The following is a 20,815-nucleotide window of genomic DNA, read 5'->3' as shown; positions in this document are numbered from 1 at the left end:
TCAGACCGCCGAACTCCTGTGTAATTGGGTGTTCAGGTTTTACGGCATACCTGACGACATCGTCTCGGATAGAGGTCCTCAGTTCACCTCTCGTTTATGGAAGGATTTCTTTCAAGCCCTAGGGGTCAACGTAAGTCTCACGTCTGGCTATCACCCCGAAGCCAATGGTCAAGTGGAACGCCTCAACCAGGAGCTCACTCGGTTCCTTCGCTCCTACTGCAGCTCCCATCAAGAGGACTGGTCTCGTTTTCTCCTATGGGCCGAATATGCTCAGAATTCCCTGATCAAGCCTTCCACTGGAATCACCCCCTTCAAATGCGTTCTAGGGTACCAACCACCCATGTTCCCCTGGTCAGGTGAACCCACCAATGTTCCCGCTGTTACTGATTGGCTTCAACGAAGCGAGGACACATGGAATCAGGCCCATGTACATCTTCAACAAGCTGTACGGCGCCTGAAGGAACAGGCCGACCGTCGTCGACGCCCTGGACACACCTATCAACCGGGTCAATGGGTCTGGCTGTCCACCAGAGACCTTCGGATGAGATTGCCATGCCGAAAGCTAAGTCCTAGGTACGTGGGTCCATTCAAAATCACACAACAAATCACTCCTGTGTCATTCCGCCTTGCTTTGCCTGACACATATCGTATTTCTCCCACTTTCCACATGTCACTGCTCAAGCCCGCTGCTGCCCCTGAGGAGGAGGGTGAGGGGAGGTCCCGTGAGCAGAGTCCCCAACCGGTTCAGGTGGAGAGCGAGGAGACTTATCAGGTGCGAGAGCTGCTTGATTCAAGACGTCGGGGACGAGTTCTCCAATACTTGGTTGACTGGGAGGGGTACGGTCCAGAGGAACATTCCTGGGTCAATGCCGAGGACATTCTTGACCCCAACTTAACCACGGATTTCCATAGAGAACATCCAGAGAAACCGGCCCCTCGACCTCGAGGAAGACCCCGACGTCGCCCTCCACCTCACGCCAGGAGGCGTTCGCAGGGAGGGGGCTCTGTCACGAGTACGAACCCCGTGAGTCCCTCCAGAGGCCAGCAGAGAGCACCATCGCCCGAATACTGACACCTACAGGCATCCAAACACTCACTTACACTGATACGCACTACATTACCCAACAGCCCCTTACCTTGGACTGATCACCGGCCAGGTGTTCCATATCAGAGACTGCCATATAAGCCAGACCTTGGCGTCACCTCATTGCGAAGTCTTGTTTCTGCCCCGGCTAACATTTCTGAGCGTTATACCCTGTCTTGCTATCCCAGTTGCCAACCCTTGATGATTATCGATCCTAGAACCTTTGCTGCCTACCTTTGAACCCAGATTGTAATACGGACTGTGATACTTGCTGGTTACCCCGACCCACTGCTTGGTATTGACTACGATTCTGATATCTCTATTATACTGTGTTTGCTGATCCTGACCCTTCGCCTGTACGACTACGAGTGTTCTAATAAAAGCTTGCAAATGGATCCCATGTCGAGTCTGTCATCATTACAAGGTGTTAAGGTTGATCAGCGCAGGCAGAAATAGTCTTTTATGCAGTATTGCAACTTTACACTGAATTTTGAGCAGACAGAGCAGCTTTAATTCAGCTGTATAAAGACACTTTTATACATTTTGAAATATTTAGCACTGTACACTTAAAAAAAGAATTTTCATCAATGAATAAACAAACAAACACACATGGCTATCAGAAATTATATCATATGCTACTAGTTAAAATAGTAAATTATATTTTTTTTATACATTTTTGCAAAAGCTCATGCATCAACTTTCTTAAACTTTAATAACTGACCTTTCACCTCTGACGGGAATTGGGCAGAGTGTCTTGCTTCAAAGAGCTTTAGTTCCTTATTCAAGTCACAAATGATCAAATCAACGTCCCATGACAGGATCCCTGTTAGATGCACAGTTAATAAATCAATAGTACACAATGCTATAATCTCAAAAGTTAAACAATATCCTACACAAAATTTACACACACGTGTCATTGATATAACTGCTAAAAATAAAAATTAAAACCTTCCACTGTAAAAAAAAAAAAAAACATTCCACACTATTCTTTCAGTGTATAATGATCACATATCATCTGTATATGCATACATAAGTTTCTTTATATGATGCTCAGATATTAACAGCTGTTAAGCTTAAACAGTTCTGCACTGTTTATCTGAATAACGTCTGTTAGGTCCATGTGTGACTACTGAACTCTTCACGCTTAACCCAAAGGTAGAATACCCAAAATGCGACTCACCCTGTTTAAAGTGTTCCTTTACTGAATCAAGCTGGTGATCTGTTGAAATTTCTCCAATCACAATAAGCAGTAACAAGTCTGGCAGAAAGGAGGACCGACACACCGCTGCTGTCCAAGGTGCTGAATAATTGTGCTCTTCTCCTGACGACCTACAGCAGCATCTCCTAGCGGCATTTCTATGGTAACCGAGTCTGGAGCTGAGGGAGTTCTTGCATTTCCATGACAACTGCGCCATCATCCCTCTCCATGGGGCGGGATCAGAGGAGGAGCGGAAAGAGTGGCTTGAAAAAGACGTCCTGTTATTGGTTATCAGCTGCCACCACTTACTTTTACGCTTACGTTTCATTATGACAACTTTGCTATCGATAATCTGAGATACCTGGGGTAATAGCTGTTTACACTCCATCTTAAAACAACTTTTCATTATGTAAAGAAAATTGGAAGTAATCCAGATTATATTAATTCTCAAAAACGGATGTTTGCAAACTCACCCTCTCTGAAAGACAGACATAGCCAAGAGTTTCTCTTATTATAATCATATTTTGGTGATCAATAATCAATGAATCATTTTCTCTTATTTTTGTGACAGGAGAGCGGATGTTGTAATACTCTACATGTCAATTCTCTCCACTGTAACGTCGTGTCATTATGGGAGCATTGAGTTTAAGATTTGGGTTTTGTAAATCACACATGATATATGATCCAAAGATTACTCTCCATAAAACATGAATATTGACCGACACATGAGATTGACTGATATGTGCAATATCTTATGCACTGCAGATGAAATATGATCTTTAAGCACATCTCACAGGGTTTGGTCATGGTTTGGGTTAGCATGGCTTTTACTGGCTGATATTTGATATACATTTCCACAGTGGTTTAGTCATTCTTTAAGAGGTTTACTGCAAAGTCCTTATTTCAGCTACTGTAACAGGAACAGATGGATTGTTTACTGCCCTCTGCTGTCTACTTCAGTGCACAAACACAATTATTGGATTGAATTGCTATCCCTGATTCATTTAGTAAAAACAGAGATATTTAAATATACGCAGTCACAAATTTGAATTAATATACTTACAAATTGCACGTAGGATAACGTACATGCATTACTCTCTAGTTACATCTGACATTTTCTTTGGTATTTACCAATGTTTGTATTATTTCCAAAAGTTAAATGATTGTGTGCTCTGGAAAATTATCTTCAGCTATCAGTTAGATTACTTACAATATGCCTGATATTTTGTATGAAGTAAATTTCTGATCTCATCTCTCTTTTTTATGGCTCACTGCTCAGTAGAAAATGTCATATGCTCTCATAAGTTATTTTGAATAATGTATTTTTTAACTTCTAAGACATTTAACTCTGCAGCTCCTGCAGGCTCCTACTGGTTTCACTTTAAAGTATATTGCTTGAAGGACTTCCTGTCTTGGTTGCTTGTTTGGTTGAATGTGTGTGTGTGTGTGTGTGTGTGTGTGTGTTTGTATTTATCAAATTTGTTTTATTTTTTTATTATTATTTATTTGTACGCTAGTAATGCCAGCTTCCACCTATGATCACTGCCATGTGTCTCATTATGGCCACTTCTGATCACTCTCCTTCTTCTTTATTTAAAGATGTATGCAGAGTGAAAAGGTTTAAAGACTTCTTCATCCCCAACTCCTCATTAATGGTACTTCACAGACATGCCCATAAATGTTTGCTATGACTATTTAATGACCCTTACTGCAATAAAACAAAAAATTCTGCATGCTACTCACAGGCTAATCTGACCATGATGTGTAATTTATTTATGTTTTTAATCCCTTTTATCCATAAAATGTAATATCAAAGTTAGTATTTTCATGTTTTGTTAACCTGAAATATAACAGACACGTATGCATGAATAAATGAGTTGGGGGGGGGGGGGGCACTATCATTTGTCTCTTTGTACTCCTTTGTGTTTTGAAATATGTTAGCTTCTATTAATTACCATGCGCGCGCATATCCAAAGATGCAAAGGCACCGTCAAGTGACACTCAAGTATCCCACACACACCCCATCATCTTCATAGAGATCATCGACACGCACAACATTTCCTTTCTTCCTGCTTTCTTCCAGAAACAGACAAGCCTGCGGTTCGGCACAGGATCCGTTTCTCAGGTAATGGGCTCATTTTTGTAAGATGTCGCCATCGCTGTGACTTGCATTTTGTGCTTCCAGCGCGATGCTTTGTGACCGATGGACGAAGTGATTTAACAGTCTGTTAATAGTCCAATGTAACAATGGTTCCTCGTCTGACCACATAATGTCGAGAGGATAAGGCATCGTTGCATTACCTGATGGCTTCGAGTTCGAGACGACAGATGTACAAATATTCTTTCGGAAATGCCGAAAAGGCTGGAGTAAGCAGCCATCAATCGTTGGTATCGACGCTTGTCATCTCATATATGTTGGCAGCAGCTAAACCAATTAAAGCATGATGAAACACAACACAAGATGATGATCAAACACAGAACTGAAGCAGGTTTATGGGTCAGTCCATGAAACTGATGCCGTTTGTTGTTTGATAAGGACATTTCTGTTAGAGTCAAAACATTACAACCTAAATTATTTCATTTTAAGATACGCCAGAATGCAAATATGACGGGGTTGACAGTTTTAAAGTTTAATTTGACATACAAGGCTTATACAAGGTACTTTCTTATAATTTCTGAATTAAATTATGAATTATAAAATATATGGAAGTTCTTTTTTTTAAACAATGATGTACGAGAGTCACAAATGGTTGTACCAAGATCCTTCAAAATATGATTGTAATGATTTTGTAGGCTTATTAAAAAAACAACTACAGAAAACTAAAGAACCAGCTATATCATATAACCCTGTGTTTGTTCAATTTATTGATATACAAATTATCATTATTGGCAGTGTTGAAATGATAACACTAATAATGATGATAATCAGCTTAAATCTCAAAGTTGATGAGATCTAACAATATTCATTGGAATAAATTGTGAAAAAAAAATGATCTCAAGAGATTTCAGCTAGCTATTGAGCGAATTTTAATCAAAGATAGCGAGTGATTTAACTCTTGTGAGTCAAATGTTTACGTTTTTGTCTTCCAGGGCTCTGTCTTTAATGGGCGTGCTTTGATAAACGATGTAAATCGCTGGAGCAAGTTGCAACAAAGCCCTTAAGTCAAGAAACCCTAATACGCTTAATGTTATAATTAAGTGTTATTTCTTATTAATTTAATGGTTTTTGCTGCTGGGTAATAGTAACTACGCGAACAGACCCACTGCTTCCTTAAAACATCTGCGCAATTCCAATCCAAAACCTGAGTACAAAACCCCGCCTTACGCTTCTCTCTCGGCCAATCACAGCAGGTTTCCTAGCCGTTCGGTTGAGCCAAGAGCTTTCGTGTCCAATCAACGGCGAGTATTCGTGCCGTGTTTTTTTTTTTTTTTTTTGCCGTGAAGTAAATCTTTAATGTTAGGCTGTGAAAGTATACAGATGTTCTGTACGTGCACGGTAAAATGTCACACGTTCGTTGAGATGGATTAACACCTAACAGCAATCCAGCAAGTAAGATAGCTATTTATTTCCTGCTGTGTTTTACAGAGAGGGCTGCTTTCGTCTCAGGCTGTAGGTGCAGTGCTAGCTAACGTTACCTGCGTCCGTGCACGCACACTCTCTCCGGGACAGGAGTAGTATGAAGCTGCAGACTAATATTGCGGGACACAGCTGTGGAAAGTCTTTTCGTGGGAAAATGCGGCGTGTGAATAATCCATGTGTTTAGGTGTTTGAGTATTTTAATACTTTAAATAATTTCAGGAAGTCTAAAAGAAACACATGACCAGCCTTTGACAGAGTAACTAATAATAAAAGCATGTTTATATAGTGTTTTATCTTGTTCACAAGGTGATGGAAAATGCATAAACATAGAAATAAATCTAAACAAAACCCCTGCCAAAAACACATAAAATTGTTCATTGTGAAATCATGTGTTTTAACCCTCCTGTTTGATCTCTGTGTGTGTAGACTTCTGCTAACCCTGTCCCATCCTTATGGATCCTGGCGAGAGTGATCTTGATTCCAGTTTTCCTCAGACAGAAAACCCCTGCCTCATAGTAGAGGACTCGCAGCCTGACAGCGTGGCCCTGGAGGACGATCCTGACTCCAGCTACTGTGCCCTTCTCGCCCGCCGCCTCTCTAACCTGCAGCCCACATCACAAAGCCCTGTGCTGGTGAGACATCACAAGCCATAGCAGCTAGTGTGTGTGTGTGCTTCTCTGTAAAGACTCTAAACATTGATACTGAGTCATCATGTCTTTGCAGGAGATAATTTCTTCCCCTACTAAAAGTCATTGTTTACAAAAAGACAGTCAGATTGATAAGAGTGACAGTACAGCCTGCTCAGGTAAGTAAATTAACCTATGGACACAAGATTTCATTTATCATATGTTTATTGAAAAGGGGTTTTTGATTCGTTTCAGACAATTTGCAGTCCAACCTGGGTTCAGCAGCTACTGAGCACAGTCAAGTTTTTGAAGTTCACTCTTATCCCAGCTCAAAAAGGTAGTAAATATGAAGCTGGTATTGAACTGCAATGACATCTTACACAATTTCCACAAGTGGGAAATATTTAATTTTACTAAAAAGCTTTTATTTTTGTTTGTAACTGTATTTATGCAGAAGTGTTACCGAACACATGGAGTCTGAGGCTAACTCCACCACACATGGTAAGATAAATGTCAGATGTTTTTAAATTAAATTAAATTAAATTAAAAATTAAAATTAAATTTATGCATTTAGCAGACGCTTTTATCCAAAGCGACTTACAGTGAATTCAGGCTATCAAATATTTAACCTATTTTTATCCAGTTTTTATTATTATCTTTGTGCTATTATAGTATTAGTATTTTTAATGATCGTTTATTTTTATGTTTTACATTTTCACTTTAATTGTAACTTTAATATAAAAAAAAAAATGGTAGTTTAGTTTTGTGCTTTTTGCTATTTTTATTTGTTTAATATCTGTGTGCTATTATAGTATTAGTATTTTTAACGATCGTTTATTTTTATGTTTTCCATTTTTTCGGTACTTTCATTTTAGATTTTTTTTGTTAGTTTAGTTTTGTGCTTTTTGTTATTTTTATTTGTTTTTATATTTCTATTTAGCATTAATTTATTTTTTATTTTACTTATTTAGCAATTTTAGTACTTCAACTTAAATCTATTTAAACTTTTCTTTATTTCTAATATTTCTAGTTCATTTCAGATTCATTTCATTTACATTTTACATTTACATTTACATTTATTCATTTAGCTGACGCCTTTATCCAAAGCGACTTACAATTGCTATATATGTCAGAGGTCGCACGCCTCTGGAGCAACTAGGGGTTAAGTGTCTTGCTCAGGGACACATTGGTGTCTCACAGTGGATTCGAACCTGGGTCTCTCACACCAAAGGCATGTGTCTTATCCACTGCGCTAACACCGCCCCTATTTCAGTTAGATTTAGTTAAATATAACAAAACTGAAGTAATATCGAGTTGTGTCACCATGGCCATTCATTTCATGTGATGCTGCTTTACTAAAAAAAAGCTTGGCATTATAAATTGAATGTTTGTGTTGATCTGATCTTAGATGAGACGTCTCAGTTCGGTCTCTTGGAGCTGTCAGAGAGCCAGGGGGTCTTTGAGGAAGATGAGCCGGATGGAGCTCCTGCAAATCAAACAGACAGTCAGTGTAGGTTTTAACTTTACTGTACACTATTGACCTGCTGCCGTTTAGTTTTTTTAATGGGTTTCTGTTCATTTTCTCTTTTCAGGTGGATTGAAGAGTTCAGAAAGAACACCATCCAATCAAGATGGAAATTCTACAGGGCAAGAATCTCTTTTCAAAAGCAGTAGTGTTTGCACATTTTGAATTGAAAACTCAAGAAGCTAATTGTGAAAGTTCCAACATATCTATAGTGCAATTCTACATCACAGGCTTGAAATTTGTTTGTGTTTTGGTAATGAAGCATGACATTTTAATGAATAACATTTGTCATATTTGTACAGTTCTAATTAATGGTAACTTGCCCAGTTTTAGTTTGACAGTTCTACTTTTCTTGATGATGTTGTAGGTCAGAGGTCAGTTCAAGCTGCCCTTCGAAGCCTCAGGATGGGCTCGGCAGGAAGCTCAGTATTCAGACTATACTGCACTCTCAATTAACTGACAGTCAAGAAGATGAAGATGATGTGCTTGTTTCCTCACAGGATGACATGTTTGAAAACGAGAGAAATGGTGTGTAGACCCAAATTATTCTACTTATTTTCTGTTATTGCCTAGTGGTGTTTTTCGTTTAGTTTCTTGTAGTTATCTAGTTGTCATGTTCACTATAACAGGCACAAAAGCAGACAGCAGTGTTTCAGAGAAAGAACAACAGCCAGCATCCACACCTGCACACAGTCTTCACTTGCTTCATCTGTCTGGACAGGGCACACTTGTACAGGAGAGTCTTTCACAGTGAGTGGCTATTCTTAGCATGGTTTATTGATCCTTTTTTTTTTTTTTAGTTGGAGGGTAAAATTAAGTGTCTTATTTTATAGATTACAGAAAAGGCAAAGAATATTAACTGACGATCTTCCAATATCTAACATACTATAAATGCTATACAATCATCTGCTTAGTAATAGTTCACCCGTTATTTTAATATTGTGATCATTTACTCACTGTTAAGAGTGTTAATGACTTTGATGACAAAAAATAGAATCTCATTTTGATCTAATTTGTTTCTCTACGTACACTGAAAAGGTTAATCATGGCATTCAATAACTGACTGCCCGCCTTTCTTTCATTTTTTTTAGGCAGTCTGTTGACTTTGTGGCTGCCACTCAGGACAATTTAAGCCAAACACCTTACATTGTCCCAAATTCACCCACTGAAAAAGAGCAGAGTAAGTCTGTTTTACATACACATGAAGTTTATGTGATGCATTTTTTTAACCCATTCCTGAATTATTCCATTTAGATTATAATGAAGCTTCTGGATCCCCAATGGACACATCAGCCCCCCCTGAGGACCAGCCACCAGGGAGAGAGGAAGATCCAATGGACATGGACCCCTGTCCCAAACCACAACCCACAGCCTCCACTCCAGTGTCCCAGAGTTCCCCTGGATTTGTTCTGGATAAAAGCCTCTCTGTCCCCAGCCAGCCTGAATTCTCACATGTATGCATCAGTTATTCAGGGTACAGGTGTGGTCACATTCACAATTGTTTGTCGAATTTTGTGGGAAATCTGAAATCCAGTAGGATTCAGTAGGAAATTTTCTGTGAGGGTGAACGATTCTACCACGCAGTCACATGGATTGTGCATCAGGTTCATGTTGGACACACAGATTTGCAATGTTAAACAACAGAAAGTTGTGCAGTTTGAAAGTGACTTCTGTGTGAGCTGTGCTTTATATAGTGCTACACTACTGATAATATACAATGATGGACCTATTTTGCATATATTTCGCTAATGTGACCACACCTTAACTTTGTGTTACAGTCCACAGCATTTCAGTTAAACATCTGGTATTCTTTTGTTTATAATTTACTTACCACGTTTCTCAATGTAGGACGTGTTTATTTCCACTCCAAGTCTTGAACATGGGAACAATAGTCCAGGGACTGAGAGCTCAAAGAAGTTGCTTCACCAAAACAACCCATCAGCATCGCCCAATCAGATCGGCCCAGCGGAGCAGCTAAAAACGTCTTCAAGCAGCGATTCACAGCCCTCTGGGGTGGCTGAGTGCTTTCAGCTGGAGCTCAGCAGTGAAAACAGCAGCTTTGCTCAGAAGACACAGTTGTTCGTTGTGGAGGAAGATAGCCAAGCCACACAGATCGTGGAAGAGGAAGGAACTGTTGGTGCGGACAAGAGTAACTCAAGCACCAAAAACCATTCCCAAAATGCAGGCAAGAATAGAATGGACCCTGAGCCTGTTAAAACATCAAATTCACAAAGTATTTCCAGGACGCCTGACTCAAATATTACAAGTGCTTTAACCGGAAAAGCAGAGGACTGTGTACCCTCCCAAAAGATCTGGCAGGCTGTTATAGGGATCCAGAATATAAACGCTTCTCCAAGTGCAACTCCGTCCCAGCTTTCTGTCGCTGCAGACTGTGTTTCAGACCCCCCTAATGCACCACAAACAAGTAAAGCCTCAGTCGCCGAGTGTTCAAATGCCTCGCCATCAACTGACAGACCTGTAACCCCTGTTCCTGTCCCCCAACAGTCTCTGTCTCAGTCAGTCTTGACTGCATCGTCCCAAAAGAACACAGAGAAGGAAAAAGAACATGTTATTCAAAGCCAGAGACTCAGTCAGCCCATGACACACAGCCACAGTGTTGTTACAGACAGCGTTAGAAATGCTGAAGAGGAGGAGAGGATTGATGAAGGTGCGTTCCAGAGAGAGGTGACAGATGATGACACTGGGATCAAGCTGGGTTTGTCTGAGAGCCAGCTGCTTTCTCCAGAACCCATGGAGGAGGAGGAGGAGGAGACATCCCAGTGTGAACCCAGCAGAGCTGACCACTCCTCCAGCAAAGAGGAGAGCTTCAGTGTCATGGTGCTAGAAGAGAGCCACAGGGTCTCTCAGGAGAAAGTTAAGGATGGGAGGTCACAGCCTTTCATAAGCTCCTCACAACCTGTGAGGGGCTCTGTGCAGGAAAAACGTGAAGCCACGGCAAAGATCTCAGGGTCTCAGCCGATGGGATCAACTGAGGTTTCACCTTTACAGCTTGAGAGAGCTAAGACCCAGGGCACACAGCCTAGTGATACAGGACAGCACAAAAAAACCTCAGACAATGCGGCCAACAAAAGTTTGAGTGACAGCTCTGGAGGTAGGCTTAAGCCTCACAAAAGTGATCTGTTATCCCTGCTGATTATGTAACCTGTCTTCTGATTGTTTCTTTCTTCCCTAACCAGAGCTTCCGTTTCACTTTACATTGCCCAAAGAGGGCGAGCTGATCCACCCAGCAGTGAGTGCAACTCCTCCACAGATTAGTCAGCTGAAACAGACCCCGAGGCACAGCACTCCTATTGGTGGGTGTCCCTTTCTTATTGTTGCATAACATATTTGTATTTTAATCAGTATGCTGAGATGAATCTGCACACCCCTCCCTCTTAACCTTCCTGTCCTTCTTGTGCTGAACCATGATTTTTTTTCATGCCTTTTGATGACCTCGTTCTCAGAGCCGTCAGAGGCCGATGTTACCAGGGAGACGACAATGGGGGCCAGTGAGATTTCGGTAGAGGAGAGCAGAGAGGGCGAAGAGCCAGCCGCAGTGGAGCAAGATGGGAAACTGACTCTGAGAATGAGACTGGTGACCCCAGTGGAGGAGGGCAGCTCGGGCTCAGAACATTTCAGCCTGCAGAGTAAAAGACATTTGTTGTTGTTTCAGACACAGACATTTTCACTCATTGTCTTACACCAAAAAATGATCATATATAATTATAATTGCATAATTAAATTATATACTTATATATACATATATATGTGTGTTTTGTATTATTTAAGACCGTTATATACTGTCGGATGTAATGAATTAAGCTTGATTTTAATGCTTCCCCAGAACCACCATTAACAGATGAGGAAGGATCTGTCTCCAAGGCTACCACTGTTGCCATGGATGTAACCAGGTAACTTGCGGTAGTTGCTATGCAGGAGCTTGTCTGTGGGATGGATGAATTTTTTTAGCTGTCACTCACAGCTGCTGATTCACTGCCTCAGTCTTTTTAACACATTTGTAATAACACTGGACTTAATATCATTTAAAAACTGGACAGAATTGCAGACATTATTTTTCATTGTTGGGAAATGATGTGGTTTACTGTTTCCCTGTTCTTGTCTGTCTTTCAGTCCTTCAGTGTTCAGCCGTGTTCGGGAGGCCCACAGGCAGGTCCAGGTCGAGGATGATGCAGAGTCCAGTGATCCTCCGCTCAGGTACCACACTCCTCTAAAATAAGAGAGATGTCACACTTTACATCACCACCTGCCGTTCATTACAGATAAAAGTATATTTTGTGCAAGTTCTATAAAAAAATAATACTTGTTTGCTAGGTATCTTGAATTAAAGGCTCTCACAGAGCTCCACAATGAGCATTTACGAAAAAAATTATTGTGCCTTTTGTGCTGTCAAATAAAAAGCAATTGTGTTCTTTGATGCACAAGCAACTTCATGATCCTGTGTTTTCAATGTCTCAAGAGCTGCTCGGTTTGCATTTAATGCTGCTCCACACAAACTCCATTTCAAAAATACTTTGGGTCACTTTGGATCAAACGTATGGCACTCCAACCATCTTACCAAATTTGTAATGAGAATCATTTATAAATAATTTCTGAGCTACAGGTAAAATTACCTATAGCTTTCTGCAAAATGAAAGTTTTTTGTTTAATGTTTAAAAATGTAAAAAGTGCAGCTTTTGGAGGGGCTTGCTTGAGTGCTATTAAACAGAGTAAGCATAAAGCCCTGTCTTAATTTACTAGACTCAATGAGAATAATATTGGGCACAACTGACCTTGAAATCTTTTTTTGCTGAGGTTATAAATAAAGATTCCCTTGGTGTTGGATATCTTTAGAAACCTAAAGTGGGTTTGAAATTGCCACTACTGTCTGGTCAGGGCTGCAGAGAGACGAACAATGGAGCATGACCCATTTCCACAGCTCAGGGTTGGGATGTTTTTGGTTTTGTTTTGGTCCTTGTCTTTGGCCTGGGTTCCTCAAGGTGTTCTCCTGGTGATCTCAGGGTGCTTTCACACTAGCACTTTTGGGTTCGAATGACGTCAGAGTCTGGTATTTTTGGATGATGTGGTGAATTTAGGTACGCACCCGCGAACCGTACCTGAGTTCACTTAAAAGGGCTGGTCTGGGGTACGGTTCAAGTGAACTCTATAACAGTTTGCTGCTGATGAACGCAATCGTACAAAATCGCGGAAGTGAACCGCTATTTAGGGCTGAACTAATGAATATTTTTATCATCGATTAGTTGGCTGAATTTTTTTTTTTTCAGTCAATCTGATTTAAAAAAATCTTTTTTTCTTTAATTGCCAAAACTCCCTTTTCCACATCCTGCACAATGCTGTTCTTTAAACAGATGTGGCAACTGAATGCTAAGAAAACATACTTGTGACGAGTGACGGCCTTGTTTTTACCTAAATGATTTATAATTTATTTGAATATATAATAAAAATAATATATAATGTTGTTCAAATTATACAACAATAATATAATGTTGGACAAACTGCGCAACCCCTGCAAACGCCATTACATTTTTGTCTCCAAATCCTACAGCCCTATTTTTATGTGTAAGTGGCTTCACATGTCAATAAATTGTTTTGTTTTTTCATCACTACGTGAAACATTAAAGTAATTAAGCAAGGTCATGTGCACTAGACTAAACAAATGTTCTTCTGCCTCTATGTGATTGTCTCCCCACTTCTTCAGCAGACAAGCAAGCCAGCTGTTCAGTCCCCCTAAAACTAATGACTCAGGAGAGACCGCGGCCAGCAGAGCCTCCGGCCGAGTCACTGAAGCTGTAACTCTGCATCCTGCTGGTATGGAAGCAAACCCTCAGCCTCTGGTCAGTGGTCTGTCCACCCCTGCCAGAGAACAAGAGGTTCTCATCACTTCTGGCAAACCTCGAACACCTGTCCGACAGAGAGCCATGTCGCAGCAAACAAGTGTGGATAACTGCTCCACCACTAGCCCGCCCAGCAAAGTAAGAACATTTAACAATAAAATACAACAATTAACAATAAAAAACTAAACAATAACATTTGCTGTTATTTTATCCACCCTCAGGCCATCCGAGATGTGGTTAACTTTTTTTCTTCAGTAGAACAGTAAAGAAGAATTTTAGGTGAAACCATTTTTCTTGGTGATTCAAAAAATGTAAGTGTATTTAAAGAGATTTAAATAACAGACAAGACCAAATCAACCTGCGGCTATTAAGGATACATTGAGGTCTGTGTGGAGTGTAATCTTTCTGACGGATGCACGGGCTCATACTCTCGTAAAAGTTCATTTACAAGAGATATAGAGAACGCATGTGTTTTATTATTAATTAAAATGGTACTTTACCTGTGCTTATCTTGGATGCTGGGACAAGTTAATAAATAATAATTACATCCGCGGGTTCTTATAAGAAATATGTGCCGTTCCGTGACATCACCTGTAGTTTTCTGAAGAGTATTTCTGATGCTCAAAGTAGGCGGCGGCGGCAGTGGTCATGTTGGCAGCGTGTCATCAAGCGTCACTCCCAGATCTTTGAAAATATGTGAAAAGGCGGGAGCTGGTTGCTAAAGCCACGCCCACCTAGCTAGATGGCAGTGTCAGCAGCAGCAAACCACCTGTCACTCAAGTGGCCACACCCTTAACTATGCAGAACTTTAAGACTTAAAGGGGGGGTATAATGCTCATTTTCACTCAATATCCTGTTAATCTTGAGCACCTATAGAGTAGTACTGCATCTTTCATAACTCCAAAAAGTCTTTAGTTTTATTATATTTATAAGAGAAAGATAGTCTGTACCATTTTTTCCCGGAAAAACACGAGCGGCTGGAGGCGTGACGTGTGGGCGGAGCTAAAGAATCACGAGCGCCAGTAGACTTTTGAGTTGAGGGCATGTGGAAGCTGTGACACCGTGAGGGAAAAACCATCATCCAAAACAAACCATGGCTTACAGTCAGATTCGGCCGTTTATTTATAATCCAGAATCAGATCCAGACGCTGAAATTTAACAAGAGCAGCAGCAGCAACGACGTCTCTATGTGGTATGTACTGAAACTGTATATATTTGCTTAGCGGTTTTGGAAAATGACTAAGTTCCACTTTATGTCATCTTTTTTTTTTTTTTTTAAGCTGTACATGTGGAAAGTGCAGTTTGATGACAACATCGCATGTTGTTTACTTGATGTGCTTACACGCTGATAGCTAAGTTAACAACACAGAGATATTTTAAGCAGTTTTACTCACCGCCTGTGGTTCCAACACACGATCGTGACTCTTTTTCGTTGGGACTGCATTATCCTTAAGAAATAAATTATGTGCAAATCCGGCGTCAAACTGGACCTTGTTTGTAAAACAAGCATCTTCAAAATGCAGGGAACAAACACAAACACTTGCACAACTCCGTTGATGCTCTGTAAAAATAAACTCCATCCACTGGTCCCTTAATGCTGTTTCTCTTTTGGTAATCTGTGCAGGGTTGTCTTGCCCTGGCAACCAAAAACACACTTCTTTTGTGACATTTCGCAACGCTCTCGCTCTGATCAGTGAATGTCTGTGCTCTCAGTGCTCTGCTATACGGGAGCACGCGCTCTTCCGGCAGACGTGCCCTCATGACCCATATAAGGAAATTCCGCTCCATCTAACGTCACACAGAGCCATACTCGAAAAAAACTTTCCAAAACTTGTGACAAACCGGAAGGAGTATTTTTGGAACAAAAATACTCCTTCAAACGTACAACTTAATTTTTGAAACTTTGTCCATGTTTAGCATGGGAATCCAACTCTTTAACAGTGTAAAAAACTCAGTATGCATGAAATAGCATTTCACCCCCCCCCCCCCCCTAATATAATTTAAACGGTTCAACCCCCTCACAGCTTTCATGAAGGGCAAAATTAGCTATATAGACCAAATTTGTTTTTTTATTTTTATTTTTTGATACCAGGCTGTAAACGTGTTTTTTATTGCTATAAAGTTGGGCATTTTAACATGGGGAGTCTATGGGAGTGACTCCCTTTCGCCGCCAGACCCAAGTGGCCAGACGATGAATTGCCGTTTTAGTCACTTCCTTGTTGACTTCTGGAGGAAGAGCGGGAGGTTGCCGCTCGGTGAGAATGCATTTACCTTCATTAAACCTCAGTGTATTTTCAGGAGCCACAGGTTTTGATTTGGTCTTGGTTTTATGTTGTTTTTTCTGTTTGTTTTTTTTATCTCAAAAACCAGCAGCTGCTGACTTGCATTTTATGAATCACCAAGGACAACGGTTTCACCTGAAAATCTTCTTTACTGTTCTACTGAAGAAAAAAAGTCACCCACATCCTGGGTGGCCTCGGGGGGAATACATTAACTGCACATTTTCACTTTTGGGTGACCTGTCCCGTTAACACGCAATATGTTATATTATGTTATACTTTTGGTTTGACAGAGAGCTGTGTCTCAGCAGACCAGTTTTGACCGGTCTGGATCGTGCAACCTGTCTGGAAGGGTAAATTATTTCAATAAATGTTTATAATAACTTTATTATTTCTGGTGAATATGAACAGTCCTGCACAATGTCATAGATTGCAAGAAATCCACTATTATTTTGTATTATTATATGTAAAGGGCTGTAACTTTTTAGGTGTATACTCAAGTGTTATCTTACTCTGAAAGGGAGAACCAAGCACACCAACCAGAACCCATCCAGGCCCGTCATTGCGCAGACATGTTCGCACCGTCCAGGAAGTCCGAACAACGGTCACTCGGATCATCACAGATGTCTACTATGAAGATGGCAGAGAGGTTGACCGCAAGGTTACTCATGTAAGATGTGTTGCCTTGGCAACTCCGCAATATTTGGTCATGTTGCTCTAGTTATAGTGACATCTTGTGATAATCGTTTTGATTCAGGCATGAACAATTTAATCCAGTGACCAAAAGTGTCTAATAATTGGGACATTAGGTGGCTGGTCATGTGATCTCGACATGACAGCCCTCATGAGGCAACCGGGTGCCAGGTTCACATAACTCAACCAGATTTGAGCACAATTCATGAAAAATACAGAAGTCATTCTCTAATATTTTCTAGAATGTCTATTTGTTTTGTCCTCATTACGAAAATGTCAGCCTTTGGCTCACCATCCCAATGATTTCATAAGTTGGAAGTTTTCCTTTACCTTATTATCATTTACAATGATATATTTTTTAACTTTCTTTTCAGGAATTCACATTTCACTTAAATACTCCATTTAGTAAGCTACTGATATGACACATCTTCATTTTATTTGAGTGGGCATGATTTTAAAAGTATTTCATTATGGGTAAATATTTTTAATGAGAAAAATATTACTTGGTGCACCTCCAGTATTTGGCTTTCAGTCTCAGTCTTATGATTATTCCAGGACAGGTCAGAAACATTGACAAAGGACTCAAGGATGGATTAAGCAGATAAACAAACCTCTGCTGTATCTTTTCTCCAAGGAGTCAGAGGAACCCGTTGTGGATCGCTGCGTCGTAGAGAATGACATCTCTCCGTCCCGCACAGGAAGCTCCATGACTTCAGGAGACCTGGCTGACGTCAGTTCACTCTCCTCAAAGGCCCAATCACACCACGGCTCCAGTAGGACAAGCAGTGGAGGCCTGGGCCCTATCAGAATGCCAGATTTTCTAATGCCCCCAAGCCGAGGGGGCAAGTTCGGCCGGTGAGAAGTCATCTAGTCTCTGTTTCCATTACTAACACTCTGCAGTTTACACACGAGTCCTGGAAATGGTCACTCTTGTAGGGAAGTAGGCCCTAGGAAGTCTTGTTTGCATGTTATTGTCAGTACGTTTCCTTCAAGCATGTTCTCACCATCTCTTTATTAGACACGGTTGTGATTTTAGTATCTTCTCATGGCTGCTGCCCCATACACATTTGGTCGAGGGCGTTTCAGCTGAGCGCATCCTCTCCTTGTGTGTGTTTGAACCCCAGGTGGGGGGGACGGCAGCAGCTGAGGACTCACACTGTGGAGGTGGGGTCAGAGGTGACGGATGCATGGGGGCCTCAGGTCACTGCCCAACTGAGCCCCCGTGGCCGTGCCCGGCGAGGAAGGCCTCCTTCCCGCGGCCCTCTGTCCAGGTGAGGTGCTCCTGGATAGACTGGCAGGGTCCAAGACACTGTTTGTATCTTCAATTAGGCACTAATTTATAGCCACTTCATAAAGCCTCTGTTTTTAATCACTTTGCATGACTCTTTGTTCCTTTTTCCCCCCAAAATGTCTGAGACATTAGTATTAACGCAGCTTTGCTTTATGGATCATGGATAAGCTTTCTGTTTGCATAATTAGAGGGTGTTGTGATGCTCATTGTGTTGCTTTTTTTCTTCTCTCTTTCCATCACCTGCTTATACTGACTCTCAGAGGTGGCAGGACAGGACAGAGAGGTGGTGCCCATGGCCAGGGAGCATCATCCTCAGAAGAGGAGCTCTTTGCCCAAAGGCATGTCCAAGCCCCGGGCAGCCCAGTAGAGCCCAGTGCTACAGGCCACTTTGACTCTCTCAACACACTCTCCCCAGATAACAGCACTGGCTCCAGCAGTTTTGTTGGGTTGCGTGTGCTGGCCAAGTGGTCATCCAACTCGTATTTCTATTCTGGGAGTATCACCCGAGACCTGGGAGAGAACCGTTTCCGCCTTCTGTTCGATGACAACCAGGAGTGTGAAGTACAAGGAAAAGACATCTTGCTCTGTGACCCCATTCCTCTAGAGACGGAAGTCACTGCCTTGACCGAGGAGGAGTACTTTAATATAGGTAAGCAGGAACAAACCAAAACAACACTAGAGCACCATTACCTGTCTGAATCCATCCTGATTCTGTCTCCGCTGTTCAGGTGTGGTGAAGGGTCACAAGACTCAAGGCTCTGAGTTCCTTTACTGTGTGGAGAAAGCTGGTCAGAGTAATTGGTACAGCAGAACGTCTGTGATTCTCAGCATAGAGCAAGGCAACCGCCTGAGGGAGCAGTATGGACTGGGACCCTATGAACCATCTACACCCCAAACCATGGCCTCTGACATCAGCCTTGGTGAGTCTTCAGCTGGCCTGTTCAAACCTGTGAAAATGGAAACAAGTTCTGGTTTCAGGCTAATTATGGAAACAAACATCTACTATAATTCTTTATACTAGCCAGACTTAACTAGCCAGACTTTGACCTCTTGGTATGCATACTACTAAATATCTTGAAACTGTACTACGTTTTGTCACAGTGTTATTTCGTCCTCAGATAACCTGGTAGAAGGAAAGCGGAGATGCAGAGGCAACTCCAGTGGAGCAGGGACCCCTACCCGCAGCTCCAGCAACAGCCCGAGAAACCCTGGGCCTTCTGGGAAACGCAAGCTCCTCAGCGGCACAGAGGACGAAAGGAGTCCTGCAAAGAGAGGACGCAGGGGGGGAGGGGCCAGAGTGGGTACGGTGCCCCTTGCAGACAGACTTTTTTAATTCAACAATATGGACCAAAGCGTTTGCTCAGTTTTAGAAGAACGTTTTATTATATGCCTGATTTTATTGACTAATTCGGTCTTTTAAAGTTCTAAACATTTTATTGGCTATGAAATTATGTTTTATATTTATCTGTAAATGTATTTTTAAATGAACTCGGACGTATGAATGACAAACCGTAGTGCTTTTCTCCCCCGTGTTTGCAGTGTTGTATGTAACTGTCAGATTTTACAATATAAAAACATCTGATAACCCACCTGAAGGTGTGAATAAATACTTCTTTTGATACAACTAAATGGAGTGCAGATCTCCAGCTCTAAACCGCAACTGGTATGTAGTATTACATGCTTTTCCTTTTGTGTGGGTGAGCACTCAACGGGGTTTATGGGATTGGTGCCTGGGTTTAATTCAACACAGTTCATTTGACTTCATGGCTTCTTTTTTGTTACCCAACCATGCCATACTAAGTATCCTTTTGTTTCATTTGAACAGGACAGCGTATTGCTGCTTGTAACACATCTGGGAGCGGAGCAGACCTGCCCCCTGACCCCAATGACCTGGTGGCAACACATGGACCTCTTCCGGAAAACTCTTCTCTCTTTATGGGGTTTGTCTTCATGCTGACGGCGTCCTCTGAAAACGACAGAGACTCCAACCACCAGCCAAGCGATGAGGATGAAGGTGAGGGCTAGAACAAATGAAGAGCGCATGTGTGATTGGTGTTGAGTGTGCTTTGTGTTTAAGGCTCTGTGCTTTGCTTTGTGATTTATAAAGGCAAGCATCATACAACATTTGAAGCAATGATGCCAAGGCAGCAAAATTGCCATTTAGTATGGTTTGTGGAATGTTGTTTTGATTTCTTACTAGATTTGTCCTACATTTTTAAATTCACTTTTGAAAGAAATTAATACTTGTTTCCTGGCTAAATTAAAATGATCAAAAGTGACAGTAAAGACATGTTGCAAATGGTTTTCAAATGAAACATGTGACATTGAAGACTGGAGTAATGATGCTGAAAAATCAGCTTTGCATCACAGGAATAAATTAGGTTGGAAAATGTATTAAAATACAGGACAGTTATTTCAAATTGTAATATTTTTCCCTTTTTTTTTCAATAAAAAGTATAAATAATTCCAATATTGGAGAGCATACGATTTGGATGTGTGTGTTTGTGTATAATGTGATAAACCTCATGATTTTCCTTAGAGTATGTTCAGAGAGCGCCGTACGACAAACACTATACAGTGAGACAGCTGGAGGCGGGAGGAGGAATGATCCTGCTTGACTTCAATGAAGAACAGGTGAGCTCATATTCAGCACCACTCCTCTCTTTCCTGCAAGAACTGCACAGCAT

At 41.2% G+C, this 20,815-nt stretch overlaps 1 protein-coding gene across 7 annotated transcripts in view; it reads left to right on the top strand.

Moving 5' to 3' along the window:
• The first annotated feature begins 4,230 nt into the window (after positions 1-4,230).
• LOC113051360 (TP53-binding protein 1-like) overlaps positions 4,231-20,815 on the top strand; it is a 17,971-nt gene continuing 1,386 nt past the window's right edge. Inside the window, exons 1-26 of one of the 7 annotated variants that reach the window (XM_026215032.1) lie at positions 4,231-4,407; positions 6,289-6,494; positions 6,586-6,667; positions 6,744-6,825; positions 6,943-6,989; positions 7,897-7,998; positions 8,081-8,135; positions 8,381-8,541; positions 8,643-8,763; positions 9,105-9,193; positions 9,268-9,467; positions 9,862-11,125; positions 11,211-11,327; positions 11,478-11,660; positions 11,858-11,924; positions 12,145-12,228; positions 13,730-14,003; positions 16,438-16,497; positions 16,665-16,814; positions 17,472-17,692; positions 17,962-18,108; positions 18,389-18,777; positions 18,857-19,048; positions 19,247-19,429; positions 19,954-20,142; positions 20,668-20,762. In XM_026215032.1, coding sequence (XP_026070817.1) covers positions 6,315-6,494; positions 6,586-6,667; positions 6,744-6,825; positions 6,943-6,989; positions 7,897-7,998; positions 8,081-8,135; positions 8,381-8,541; positions 8,643-8,763; positions 9,105-9,193; positions 9,268-9,467; positions 9,862-11,125; positions 11,211-11,327; positions 11,478-11,660; positions 11,858-11,924; positions 12,145-12,228; positions 13,730-14,003; positions 16,438-16,497; positions 16,665-16,814; positions 17,472-17,692; positions 17,962-18,108; positions 18,389-18,777; positions 18,857-19,048; positions 19,247-19,429; positions 19,954-20,142; positions 20,668-20,762 — 4,734 coding nt within the window. In that variant the 5' untranslated portion in view covers positions 4,231-4,407; positions 6,289-6,314. Of the gene's footprint in view, positions 4,408-5,700; positions 5,833-6,288; positions 6,495-6,585; positions 6,668-6,743; positions 6,826-6,942; positions 6,990-7,896; positions 7,999-8,080; positions 8,136-8,380; positions 8,542-8,642; positions 8,764-9,104; positions 9,194-9,267; positions 9,468-9,861; positions 11,126-11,210; positions 11,328-11,477; positions 11,661-11,857; positions 11,925-12,144; positions 12,229-13,729; positions 14,004-16,437; positions 16,498-16,664; positions 16,815-17,471; positions 17,693-17,961; positions 18,109-18,388; positions 18,778-18,856; positions 19,049-19,246; positions 19,792-19,953; positions 20,143-20,667; positions 20,763-20,815 lie in introns of those variants that run through there. The other 6 variants (XM_026215034.1, XM_026215031.1, XM_026215033.1 and 3 more) reach the window with 6 other exon arrangements.

Source organism: Carassius auratus, chromosome 32, assembly GCF_003368295.1.
Source record: "Carassius auratus strain Wakin chromosome 32, ASM336829v1, whole genome shotgun sequence".
NCBI classification, from domain to species: Eukaryota; Metazoa; Chordata; class Actinopteri; order Cypriniformes; family Cyprinidae; genus Carassius; species Carassius auratus.
The sequence above is the reverse complement of the archived record's forward strand: the minus strand, read 5'-3'. Positions and strand labels throughout refer to the sequence as shown.